A 14,410-nucleotide genomic window follows, 5' to 3' on the forward strand; every position below is an offset into this window, starting at 1 on the left:
AATTTATTGCTTTAACAAAGTTTCATGTAGTTTTGGGCAAAAAATGCAACTCCCACAGGTTTCCTAAGGTTGTTATTCAACTTGCAAGTTACCTAGTTTTTCAAACCATATGACCCAATTTCAAACTGGCCAAAAAATGATTTGGACATGTTTTGATCACTTTTCATGGAGATTGGGAAACTAATCTGACTACTTGTGTTGGCAAGCAAAAATGTTGATGACGCCCAACTTACAACCTACAAAACATTATGTTTGTTCATATATTCTGATATATTTTTGTTGCACTAATTGATGGTTTCAAAAGCAAGAAAACCACAACAAAACATCAATCAAGTCATCATATTTTAATATTTTTGTACTTTTTTAAGATTTTGTAAATAATTTCATAATTATACACAATTTGTTTGCAAATAAAATATAAATCACAAATCACACAACAAAACACGAGAAAAACTTGAAGACTTTAACAAGATGCTTATCTAGCACATGTGAGAGACTACAATGTACCAAGAAATGCATTTGATTCTCCCTCTGGATAAAACTGGGATTAATGCATGTACCGTTAACCCATTTATGCCCAGTGGACTCTCCCATCCTTCTAAATTGGATCAATGTATTTCCAAAATTAGGGATGTCTAGTATAGTTATTTCTGTATTTAGAATAATTCTTACAGAAATTCCTTTAAGCAAACAGTGCAAACCCTCATCTGGGTCTACGCTGTTTGCAATGTCCTTTTTTCATGATGCTAGGCATAAATGGGTTAATGTCATACCAAATCAGCACAGGCTAATCTGGGACCCTACGCACACGCATCAATTCCCCGTTTTGCCAGAATGAGGCTCATTTATATATCATATAGTACATAACGAAACAATGTAGTAGGACACAACTGTTGTAAGATGGTATCAACAATGAACATGACATGTAGCTAATTTGTGCACAATAATAACATAAAATAGTGTCATACTCAAAGGCATACATACACAACTTGGTTTCTTTAATAATACATTTCAATATTGCTTAAATTCATAACAGATCAAATCATCCAAAACATATGCTGGCATTTGATAAAATTGTACACATTGTAACAAATGCATACCATTAAAGGCAAGGAGTTTAATAACAAAGTAAGTCTAAACAATCGAAATTGTTCTAAAGCAACTGTGTCGCTTGCAAAAGTATAAGCTGATTAAGCAGTAAGTATGCTAAATGCAAAACAATCCATCTAATAAGTGTTTCCTCTTAGTTAAAGAGATAGCTGAAGTCAGTTTGCCCTCAATAAAAAGGTAAGTTATGTGAGAATAACACACAAAGATGTTTAATATTTCAAGGAAACTACAGCTGTAGTATCATATTATTTATATTTTAATGCTGATATTTACCAAACAGGTCATACATTCACAATTACAGAGTTTTTTCATGCAAAACTCAATCCACTGCAGTCAGTTTTGTTTTTATTATCCAATATAGTCTAATGAATATCATTTAACTTACTGACCAACTTTGGTATATGCAGATCTTTTCAAGATATCACAATTTTAGGAAGATATGAGAAAATGGGAAGAGTGAAAATCATGTACAATTTCATGCATAAAAATAAATTTTTCAAAAAGAAAAACTGTAGATATACAAATTCAACAGCACTGCATATTGGTAACCTGTACCTTTACATTGCACAAATATTCAAAGACATATACATTTGTGTATTTCTTATTTGTTACACAAGTATAACAGTGTATTCAATTAGTTTTGGCTTTGAGTTCAAAATATTAAGTTATGTGACACAATTAAGTTGTGGCATAAGAGCATGAAAACTAAAACAGTCAAATATGTAAGTAATAAATGTGGAAGGATTTACACTGTGACCTAGTGTTTTACACTGTGACCTAGTGTTTTACACTGTGACCTAGTGTTTTACACTGTGACCTAGTGTTTTACGTAGATTGACCAAGATCCAAACATGGCTTTTATACTGTCATATTTTATTTATGAACAAGTTTCATTAACACCAAGTCACAAATGTGGCATCTAGAGTGGTTTCAATGTTTTTGCAAGATCTGACCCGGCGACCTAGTTTTTGGTTGCATTTGTCCTATATTCTAATCAGGATAAACATTCTGATCAAGTTCCATCATAATTGAGTAATAAATGTGGCCCATAAAGGATAAAAGGTTTTTCTTCGATTTGACCTGGTGACCTAGTTTTTGGACAAGCATAACCCTGATAGGAACATGGCCTTGATATTGTCAAGATATACATTCTGATCAAGTTTCATCAAGATAATGGATGACAAATGTTATATATATTGCGATACCAAAGTTTTTATAAGAATCTGCCTCACGACCTAGTTTTTGGAAGCATGCGACCCAGATTCAACCTCAGCCTAGATTATTCTTACAGAGTAACATCAAAGTGGATGAAAAATGTGGCTTCTAGAGTAGTAACAATGTTTTTTAATGATTTTAGCTGACCAGATATAAAATTTAATGATTTATGACACAAATGAACCAGATTCTAACTAAGCCTAGATATTGTCAAAACAAGCAAATTTGTTGGTTTGATATCCCCTGCCAAAAATAAATTGTGTGACAGACTGACGGACAACGCTTCTTCTATATCCATTTCTATGTCTATTTCTATAGGGATAATAAACATTCTTACCAAGTTTGATCAACATTGGATGAAAAATGTGGCCTCTTGAGCATTTACAAGCTAAATGTTGACGCCACACCACTCAAGATGCGAGACACAGACTGACCACAAACTCACCATGTGCTAGGAACTCATAAAGCTGTAAAGCATTAGCACAGAGCCAATAGCTGACAAATACAGCACTTTATTATAGCAAGAAAATAGCACTACTGGTAAAATAAAACATACAAAAAACTCCCAAATGGATATTGAAAACATTTAAGAGACTTTCCGCTTTAATGATATTTTTTTTGTTTTAAGAAATCTCTTCTTAGCAGTTATCATTCTTAGGCAGAAAGTGCTGACTGCGCAGGCTAATCTGGGACGACTACGCACATGCATTAAACCCCCTTTCCCATAGAGCACGGCCCATTGATAAAATGCAATATCGGTTGATTGTAACTTAAAACTTTAAGATCTCTAATGTCCACTACCCTGAGTCCAGCAAAGCCATGATGTAGTTAGTAAGACCATAATATATGGGCCACATCATGAGAAAATGGGTCTTATACCATATGCAGCCAATGCAGTCTGGTAAGGAGCCAATGAGATCACAAAATGTTGCCTGACTTTATAGACAACAGCGTATCCAGTGACTATTTTGCAATCTGGTTTGGAGCTAGGCTTGCCGCATATGGCACAAGAACCATTTTTGCATCTCATGGCTTATATACTGTACACTAAACATATTCTTTAGTCATGTATTGTAACAACCACACATCCTATAAATAAGTGAAACACAAACACAACATTTATACCGGTATGATTAAAATATTTCTGACATCAATTCATATGATCAACTTAACCCTTTCAGTGCGGGAACCGAATTTTGAAGGCCTTTGCAAACAGTTTGGATCCAGATGAGACGCCACAGAACGTGGCGTCTCATCTGGATCCTAACTGTTTGCTATTCTGATAGTATTCTTTGAAAAAAAATGAAGAAAATGCTTATTTTAGAAATTCAGCAGACGACATTTTAGCAGACGACAAATTTCCCAGCATGCAAAGGGTTAAAAGCAGAATAATATGTTAGGAATCACATGAATGTACATCTGGGTGGTTACATAAATGACAGATTTACATAAAATGAGCAACAAAAGGAAAAACAGATATGCAGATTCATGTAGTATTTACACTTTTTACAGACCTGTACATGCACAGAAATGATACAGATGTTGTGAACAATATGTACATGTATGTCACATGAATTTTTTACAATCTAGATGGGGTGGAAACATGTGAAGTCTGAGTGTAGAAAATGTTTCGAAATAAATGCACATGTTATTAATTTTACATGAAAGATTCCTCATGTTGAAGCTATGTTTTTTTTGTTCACATGACAATGTTTTGCATATGATTAACATTTCATGGTTTAATACAGCTAGAAATTGAGTGTATTTCAGCATACAAAAATATCAACTTTTTCTGGACGCAAATTTCAAGTTTGGTTTTCAAGTATGCAGTGCTATTTAAAAGTAATTTTATTATAACTGTAAAAAAACATCATATCATTTCATATTTTACATGTCCATAAATTGTATGCTTTTCTTGTGATTATTTTGCAAAATGAGATGTTTGATAAATGTTCAGAATGAACCCGATACATGACCAATGAATGCAATATACCAAATATCACAAAGCACAAAACATTCAATGTGCCATTCTGCTTGCAGATGTCTACATAATACAGGAAGTTTCATTGCTATTTTACTTATATAGAGAACTTTTGCAGGAAGGTATTCTATAATGTAATTTTTTTATTTAACTTAACCTTTGGTGTATTTAATTTGTAAGTAGTTTAGAACTACATACACTAAGCTCCTGCTCAAACTTATTATCTCTAATTGTGTTCTATGTACATGTAATTTTTTAATAGTTCATAAGCATCCAAACTCAAAGCCATGGATGAACAACTCCAGGGTAATTGAAAGCTGCCTTATGCTCCGGTTCCAGCCTATTCAGCTTTATGAGACGTGATGAAGCACATCAATGCTGACCTACAGTGGCATAGGGCAGTCTTACACAGCATGTTGTACACATAGAAGGAAAACTTATCAATCAGACAAATAACATCTCTGTGACAGTTGGGCAGTTCACTGTTAGGACCTTGTCATTCTTCAACTAGTTCACATGCTTGTTTTTCACGTGTTCATGGTCATGTTAAGTTGCAAGCTGTTGGCCAGGGAATCATTTACAGTCCAGTTTCTCGAAGACATTGACCGTTCAGCCTTGGAGCCTCAACTCTGCCATTCCTGTATCCTCCATCCAACTTTCTTCATGTCATATATGAACCTTTGTCATGAAAATCAAACAATTCTTTCCCAAACCTTCTCTTCACATTTTAAAACCAAATTTATCTCATATCACTTACCTAACATCACATATTTAACGTGGGCCAACAAACATAGCCATATCCATCTTTCCAATTATCACGCGTAAACAATGCCCTTTTCAATCAATAATTACATCCCCTAACTTGTTATCGCAGGTTAACGATTTCACAACACAGTTTCCATAACAACTAACTCGGGAGTGTCAATGTCTCTCTGGGTGGTGATCCTCAAGGCGTTGCTCTTTCCGGTAGCGCGGATCTCGAGGGTCCCGCTCATAGTAGTCACTGCGACGCTTTCGGTCCTGGGCATAGCTGCAACAGAAAATAGACTGGCTGCTAGTAACTGAGAATAGGATAACGGTCCCTGAAAAGCCAAAATGTTGTCATTGAAATTAACAGTTCAACCAAGCAAGCCTCCTTAAGGCCGTAACAAAGTCGACCAAAATGCTGCACCTAAAAATCATAGAACTATTTTTTTTTAAATCTGACTGCGCCAACAGTGTCAATTTTGCATGGGGCCCACATTTTCTTCACCTAAACTTTTTAATTCAAATTATTTGTCATTAGAATAGAAGCAAAGAAAGCAGGTAGCGCATTCTGCCTTAATTCAGCAATTATATGATATATGTTTAAAGATTGAAATGAAACTGCTTGATGTACATTGTCACTGCCAATTAAAAACAAGAGCACCGCCTTGCGGGGGCAGACCGCTCATCTATTTTTCTTTTTAAAGGTGAAGGGACCTATCTCAATTTCAATCACAAACGAGGGAGGGGTGGAGTGGAGAGGGTGTATAGTGTGGGGTGTGGTAATTTATTACATTATCTTCCAAAAATGCAAAAAAAATGCATCAGGGGGGGGGGGGGTTGGAGGCAGGGTATAGTGTGAGGGTGTGGTGGTCATTTATAAGATGATCTTAAAAAAAAAAAAATATTGGGGGGGGGGGGGATTCGGGGCGGGGGGATATATCTATGATACTTTAGGGGTAAATTGGACCAAAACACAAAACTTAACCAAATTTTCAATTTTCTAAGTATAAAGGGCCCATAATTCCGTCAAAATGCCAGTCAGAGTTACATAACTTTGCCTGCACAGTCCCCTTATGAAAGTTAGTAAGTGTTGCAAGTATGAAAGCAATAGCTTTGATACTTTTGGAATAAAGTGGACCTAAACACAAAACTTAACCAAATTTTCTATTTTCTAAGTATAAAAAGGGCACATAATTCTGTCGAAATTCCAGTCAGAGTTACATAACTTTGCCTGCACAGTCCCCTTATGATAGTTAGTAAGTGTTGCAAGTATGAAAGCAATAGCTTTGATACTTAAGAAATAAATGGACCTAAACACAAAACTTAACCAAAATGTTCAATTTTCTAAGTATAAAAAGGGCACATAATTCTGTCAAAATGCACGCCAGAGTTATCTAACTTTGCCTGCCCAGTCCCCTCATGATAGTAAGTAAGTGTACCAAGTTTGAATGCAATAGCATTGATACTTTATGAGAAAAGTGGACCTAAACGCAAAACTTAACCGGACGCTGATGCCGACGCCAAGGTGATGACAATAGCTCATAATTTTTTTTCAAAAAATAGACGAGCTAATAATCCTATTTAAGGGAAAATTGTACTGTACAGTATAAGAGTAATTTGTTTACAAGATCAATGTCAACTTATTAGTCTGATACAAAACCTGCATTAAAATGTGTACATGAATGTCGGTATTCAAAGATATAAAGTAAGCTGAAAAAGAAGAATCACATTTAAGATGTACTACATGAAAGCTAAAATAGCACAATACAAACATCAACATTCCTGAAGCAAGTGAAGGATATCGAACAAAGAGCAGAAAGTGTAAAAGTAATGGAACAACCACAATACAAACAATGAATCAAAATAATACAAGATAATCATCAAAATGGTACATTCCAAACACAAAATAAAAGTTAAAATCTAATTTTCGTAAACATGGGCACGGGTTGGCTTCATAATATATATGGAAAAAATGTTACTTTTGTGGATAAAATATTTCGGATAAAACAACTAGCATGGAATGATATCATTCTTCAGTAAACTACCCTCCCCAGCTATGATTCAGTTTGATTCAAAAGGACGCCACAAACAGTCTCCTACCTGGCACTATTGTGAGGGTCACGGCCGGGCGGGTACTCACGATACACCCCGTCAGAATTTGTAAATTTCCGATAATCGCGACTGTTGCTAGTGCGAGGATCTCGGAAGCTGTTATGGGAATAGTCCCTCTGGGGGTAACCACCTTCCCGCCTCTCATTAAACCTTAAATAGATACAGGCAAACCTTCGTTACCAGCCAGATAAGTTTAAATATGTTGAGTTTTTGTCTCTCCAATACTTTGCCTGGGAGTTAATGTGCATTATAACTGTACTATCTTATAGTGAAGTAGCCTGATTAGTAGCCCAAATCCCAAATGTCTAATTAATTAATTAATTAGTTTTAAAAATCAGAAAAAAGAAATGTTAACCTAACCAAAATAGACAACAGTGTTTTTCCTCTATATAAAGTTGGTACCATACAACAGCACCATTCACAATGGGACCATTTTCCCTATTTCAAAGTAACAAATTCCCAATCAATAAAGTGTCCAATACGCAGGAAAAAAAAATCGGCAAAAATTGCACACACATGTTCATTCCTTGTGTCAAAACATCGAAGGCCACACAAAAGGTCAGTATACCTGCTAAGCATGTTTTCACAACACTTAATCCTGTTTTGTCCTGATTTTCAGTTGTCGCTACGCTTCTTAAGTTTTTATACAAAAATCAATACACCCACGCTTTACATGTGGTAACGTGACGTTTTGCCTAAGCAGCATCGGGATGAAGAATGAACACGAGAATTTGATAACATGGCGTTAACATTAAAATTCAAAAGTGTATTTTTGATTACAATGGTCAAAAGATAATGCAACAAACATTAACAGTTCCAGGTAATTAGATGATTAATCATTTGTTAAATGGCTTTACTTGTCAAAATAAATGTTTTGCCAAAAAAAGCATGAACTGCACAATTTCCACAAGGTTTACACCAGGTTGCCATCATCAGTCTTCTAACTAACTGGCCACGATTTTTTTTCGTGGAGGAGTACACCGTAAGGACTGAGTGTGGTAGGTATTGCATCGCCAACAACCTGACACAAAACCACTAAACTATCCATTGATAGTGACACTGGTTTATTCACTTATAACTGATTCATAATCGTTCGCATCTTCAGTGCCATGGAGCCATACTCTTCTATTACTTGTATGTAACCAATTTCAGTGTAAAATGAAAACAGCCAAATTAATAACCGGTACTGATCATCACTCGCGTATTTATACAATACTGACTTTCAAAATTAGGGATTATGTATCAAATATTGAGTCAACTTCATAGTTGTCAGATGTTAATTATAGCAAATTTTCATCAACGGTCGAGTCTACTCTACTGACGCAAACCTGGTTCTTTCAGAGGCAGGTTATCCTACGGAACATAAAGCTAAGAATCCTGATTAAGAGATGCTGATATTTTCAAGCATGGCTTCATTTTATAGTGTTTGGTCTACTAGTAATAAACTCGTTGTTAAGTGTTGATAGAAACAGGATTTCACACGAAATCATTCACCACTTTGATGTTCCTATTCAACTTATTAATTGCACTTTTTTTATAAAGATGTCAGCATAATTAATAAATTTCCCAGTTTCAATGAAAATGCCGCTAATTTTCCCCGTTTGACCAGTACCGGAACCATTCCCAAAGTGGTGAGGAAAAACACTGGACAAACCTCACATGGCCAATCAACACCTAATTTTTTACCCATTCTTGTTTAGGCGTAAATAACAGCAAACAAAATTTGCTAAGTTCTCTTCATGCCTGTGTAAGCACTAACAGCAGCAACAATAGCTATAGGCTAGTTACTTTTTAAATGGTTAAAAAACATCTTTACTAAAATGACATTCACTATTCTATTTCTTTGTTTCTCTGATATGTAGTAAAGTTTAAGTGTCTTAAATTAAATTTATATGTCTTAATATTAAGTGCCCACTTATTGGAGATGTAAATTAAATTCCAACTGTGTTTTCATGTCATTTTGTACTTTCTTCTAATCAAGATGACCCAAGCAAGGTCATCAAAAATTGTTTGGACACTGTTATTCTTTCGGCTGTTCTTTCTAACTAATACATTAAAAAAATATAACCTTGCCAAGGTTCATAAGCTGGAGAGCATGTTACTATGTTATTGACTTCCTTGCCAAGGTTCATAAGCTGGAGAGCATGTTACTATGTTATTGACTTCCTTGCCAAGGTTCATAAGCTGGAGAGCATGTTACTATGTTATTGACTTTCTTGCCAAGGTTCATAAGCTGGAGAGCATGTTACTATGTTATTGACTTTCTTGCCAAGGTTCATAAGCTGGAGAGCATGTTACTATGTTATTGACTTCCTTGCCAAGGTTCATAAGCTGGAGAGCATGTTACTATGTTATTGACTTCCTTTTAGAATTAATGAATTGAAGAGACCAATAGTTTTGCCCATATTTAGTTTGCAGGCAAGTGGAAACATCAACCAGGGCAGTCAACAAAACAGTTTTCTACTTTCTACACTTAAAACATCAATTCCACAAATTGCAACGACAGATGAAAACACACAACACAGAAAAAGCTGCTCTAAAATGAGAAACTTATAAACAACATTGACAAGAAATAATCATGTAAAGGACACATAAAGCAATCATTAAAATAAAGCCCCTACATAGTAGGGAGTGCTTCTTGGAAAATGCCAAGCTTCTGCATGAACATCTTAAATCATGTGCAAAGATACAAACCTTGAACTTGTTGATTCAATAGCTATTTTATCAGGACATCCTGAACTCTACAAGTACGGTGTGTGACCTAACATGCCATAACTCTTATGTTTTATGACTGCACATCAAAACTTGTTATGTATGCAAAATGTATGGATGTCATCACGACTAAAGAACATCTTGTGTGCCGTCTTCAACCAAAACCAAGTTGTTTATTATTTCTTCAATAAACACATTTTTTCCAATATTTTAATTGGAAGATTGGGAAACAACAGCCAACAAGAAACCGTCGGAGACGGGTGATGCTCCCCAAAGGTTTTTTTTTGTCACAATACTGCACTATATATTCAGATAAAAGGAAACGTCTTGAGGGCACAGTAGTTGGGGGGACAATAATTTTTTTTATAGAAAATTTCAAATTTCAAAGGGCCATAACTCTGTGAAAATTCATCCGACCAGAACCCGCTGCTAATATGCACATCTCCTCTTGGTCATGAAGCTTCCCATAAAGTATCATTGAATTCCAGTCATTAGTTGCTGAGAAACAGCCCGGACAAAAATTGCACTATATGTACAGTAAATGGAAAATTTCAAAGGGCCATAACTCTGTGAAAAATCATCCGACCAGAACCTGCTGATAATATGCAGTTCTCCTCTTGGTCGTGAAGCTTTCCATAATGTTTCATTGAATTCCGGTCATTAGTTGCTGAGAAATAGCCCGGACAACAATTGTACTATATGTACAGTTAATGGAAAATTTCAAAGGGCCATAACTCTGTGAAAAATCATCCGACCAGAACCTGCTGATAATATGCAGATCTCCTCTTGGTCGTGAAGCTTCCCACAAAGTTTCATTGAATTTCAGTCATCAGTTGCTGAGAAATAGCCCGGACAAGAATTGCACTATATGTACAGTTAATGGAAAATTAACTCTGTAAAAATCATAGAACCCGCTGACAATATGCACATCTCCTCTTGGTAGTGAAGCTTCCCATAAAGTTTCATTGAATTCCGGTCATTAGTTGCTGAGAAATAGCCCGGACAAAAATTGTGCACGGACGGACAGACGCACGGACAGATTCATTTTGGGGGAGCATAATAAAATTGCTTGTTAAAAAAAATATTCTGAAAGCAGATATGGCTTCCAATTTAATTTGCAGAGAGCCTTCAAAGTTGGATTTTTCTGATCTCTGATGAAATATGCAGCTGAATCGGTTGTAACACCAAGCCTTATTGTTTTTTAAATAAATTGGCTCCACAGAAATCAGGGGATCCACGAAATATTCACTTATTTGTAAAATCATGCAAATGAACATTCATTTGTATAAAATGCGAGTCATAGGTCAGCCCTTGAACCATGTGTTTTAAACAATGTACAATAATCTCTGTACACAACATTACATGCAGACTGGTGCAGTACTAACATTAGATCCCCATACCCCCTCCGACCTACCCTCGGTTGTCCCCGGCAAAGTGTGGCTTGTGATCTGGATATCGCTGATGGTCGTAGTGGCTATGCTGGCCGCTGCCCCCACCTCTTGAGTAGGAGTTGTTGCCAGCGTCATATCTACAGGAACACACATTGATCAGAGCAGAACATAGGCTTGTGGTCATGTGAATCAGGTAAGCTCTACTTAAATTGTATTTGCAATTTTGCTTAAAGATATACATGTGAATCACATAATTATAACTTCATTTCTTCATAAAAGTCAGTAAATGATATATTATACATGGGACCCATGTGAATGTTTCGCATAAAACAGACAGACTCATTTTCCCATAGCACACAATAATATCCAAAATACATTTTGCATACTGTCATTGCTATCTCAATGGAGACGAAATATTGCTGTTTTAAAAATGCACACTTTGAACATAGTACAATAGTAACACTTTAGTCAACAGTTCTTCCCAAAACTAGAAAAAAACTCATAAAACAACTGCAAAAATTGCTCAATACCTTTTCCTATTGAATGGCTGATTGTCGCCGGTCTGGGGCCTATCAAGCGGACTGGAATGTTGCCACCTGTCTGAGGGGCTGGAGGCAGGGACCTGGGATGTGTTGGGGGGCAGGGCATTGTGGAAGGATGTCAGCCCCCCGTGAGGGTGAGAGGCTGCCGTGGGAGTCACACGAGACCAGGTGCTGTTACTCGAACTGGAATGCAGGATTTCATATTAAAATATTAAAAATATTTGAGCCTCTATCTGGAAAATTTACTAAATGCATGTGTGTAAATGTTGTCCTGATTAGCCTGTGCAGACCAGTTATATGGAATCTTTCCTTTACAGGAAATATTTTCTTATATTCTTACATATTTGTATAAGAGTATAAACATGTGCTAAGTTTTCATAAAATAAAGCTGTGATCAGTGTTTTAAAGCAACTACTAAACGTTTGTTCAAATATATAATAAGTATGGTATGCTGGACGCACCTGTCTTCAATGTGGGGTCTCTTGGCGTTGTAGTTGTTGGATTTGCCGTCCTCATGAGGGCGCTTACTGTGCTTGTCATGGACTCGTGATGAGGACTGCAGGCAATAAAAGCATCAATATCAGACTTGTTCTGAGAAAACTGGGTATAAAGCTTGTACGTTATGTGTCATCCCAGATTAGCCTGTGCAGACACTGTCCACTTTTATTGCTTGCTTTTTTTTTGTTAAAAGGAAGTCTCTTTAAAACAAAAATCCACTTTAAGCAGAAAGCGTCATCCCTGATTTGCCTGTGCGGATTTCACAGGCTAATCTGGGATGACACTTATCGCACAAGCATCAAGCTCAGTTTTCCCAGAACAAGGCTGATATATACACAGAGAGGAAACAGTGTCAATACTGGTGCCATAATAGAAGTAACAGGGCTTCTCAGCAGGCACTTTCTGTTAATACTTGTGCCATAATAGAAGTAACAGGGCTTCTCAGCATGCACTTTCTGTTAATACTGGTGCCATAATAGAAGTAACAGGGCTTCTCAGCAGGCACTTTCTGTCAATACTGGTGCCATAATAGAAGTAACAGGGCTTCTCAGCAGGCACTTTCTGTTAATACTGGTGCCATAATAGAAGTAACAGGGCTTCTCAGCAGGCGCTTTCTGTTAATACTGGTGCCATAATAGAAGTAACAGGGCTTCTCAGCATGCACTTTCTGTCAATACTGGTGCCATAATAGAAGTAACAGGGCTTCTCAGCAGGCACTTTCTGTTAATACTGGTGCCATAATAGAAGTAACAGGGCTTCTCAGCATGCACTTTCTGTCAATACTGGTGCCATAATAGAAGTAACAGGGCTTCTCAGCAGGCACTTTCTGTTAATACTGGTGCCATAATAGAAGTAACAGGGCTTCTCAGCATGCACTTTCTGTTAATACTGGTGCCATAATAGAAGTAACAGGGCTTCTCAGCAGGCACTTTCTGTTAATACTGGTGCCATAATAGAAGTAACAGGGCTTCTCAGCAGGCACTTTCTGTCAATACTGGTGCCATAATAGAAGTAACAGGGCTTCTCAGCATGCACTTTCTGTCAATACTGGTGCCATAATAGAAGTAACAGGGCTTCTCAGCAGGCACTTTCTGTCAATACTGGTGCCATAATAGAAGTAACAGGGCTTCTCAGCAGGAACTTTCTGTCAATACTGGTGCCATAATAGAAGTAACAGGGCTTCTCAGCAGGCACTTTCTGTCAATACTGGTGCCATAATAGAAGTAACAGGGCTTCTCATCAGGCACTTTCTGTCAAAACTGGTGCCATAATAGAAGTAACAGGGCTTCTCAGCAGGAACTTTCTGTTAATACTGGTGCCATAATAGAAGTAACAGGGCTTCTCAGCAGGCACTTTCTGTCAATACTGGTGCCATAATAGAAGTAACAGGGCTTCTCAGCATGCACTTTCTGTCAATACTGGTGCCATAATAGAAGTAACAGGGCTTCTCAGCATGCACTTTCTGTTAATACTGGTGCCATAATAGAAGTAACAGGGCTTCTCAGCATGCACTTTCTGTCAATACTGGTGCCATAATAGAAGTAACAGGGCTTCTCAGCATGCACTTTCTGTCAATACTGGTGCCATAATAGAAGTAACAGGGCTTCTCAGCAGGCACTTTCTATCAATACTGGTGCCATAATAGAAGTAACAGGGCTTCTCAGCATGCACTTTCTGTCAATACTGGTGCCATAATAGAAGTAACAGGGCTTCTCAGCATGCACTTTCTGTCAATACTGGTGCCATAATAGAAGTAACAGGGCTTCTCAGCAGGCACTTTCTATCAATACTGGTGCCATAATAGAAGTAACAGGGCTTCTCAGCATGCACTTTCTGTTAATACTGGTGCCATAATAGAAGTAACAGGGCTTCTCAGCATGCACTTTCTGTTAATACTGGTGCCATAATAGAAGTAACAGGGCTTCTCAGCATGCACTTTCTATCAATACTGGTGCCATAATAGAAGTTACAGGGCTTCTCAGCAGGCACTTTCTGTCAATACTGGTGCCATAATAGAAGTAACAGGGCTTCTCAGCAGGCACTTTCTGTCAATACTGGTGCCATAATAGAAGTAACAGGGCTTCTCAGCAGGCACTTTCTGT

General features: G+C 37.0%; 1 protein-coding gene across 8 annotated transcripts in view; it reads right to left on the reverse strand.

Annotated features, from left to right (window-relative positions):
- Nucleotides 1-329: 329 nt before the first annotated feature.
- The window catches only part of LOC127876395 (chromodomain-helicase-DNA-binding protein 1-like), an 85,472-nt gene continuing 71,391 nt past the window's right edge, over nucleotides 330-14,410 (reverse strand). For 7 of the 8 annotated variants that reach the window (XM_052421592.1, XM_052421590.1, XM_052421588.1 and 4 more), the window contains 5 exons: nucleotides 12,272-12,366; nucleotides 11,799-11,993; nucleotides 11,292-11,405; nucleotides 7,154-7,315; nucleotides 330-5,336 (listed from right to left, as the gene is read on the reverse strand). In XM_052421592.1, coding sequence (XP_052277552.1) covers nucleotides 5,228-5,336; nucleotides 7,154-7,315; nucleotides 11,292-11,405; nucleotides 11,799-11,993; nucleotides 12,272-12,366 — 675 coding nt within the window. In that variant the 3' untranslated portion in view covers nucleotides 330-5,227. The remainder of the gene's footprint in view (nucleotides 5,337-7,153; nucleotides 7,316-11,291; nucleotides 11,406-11,798; nucleotides 11,994-12,271; nucleotides 12,367-14,410) is intronic. The other variant, XM_052421595.1, reaches the window with a different exon arrangement.

The sequence above is a fragment of the Dreissena polymorpha genome, chromosome 4, assembly GCF_020536995.1.
Source record: "Dreissena polymorpha isolate Duluth1 chromosome 4, UMN_Dpol_1.0, whole genome shotgun sequence".
NCBI lineage: Eukaryota > Metazoa > Mollusca > Bivalvia > Myida > Dreissenidae > Dreissena > Dreissena polymorpha.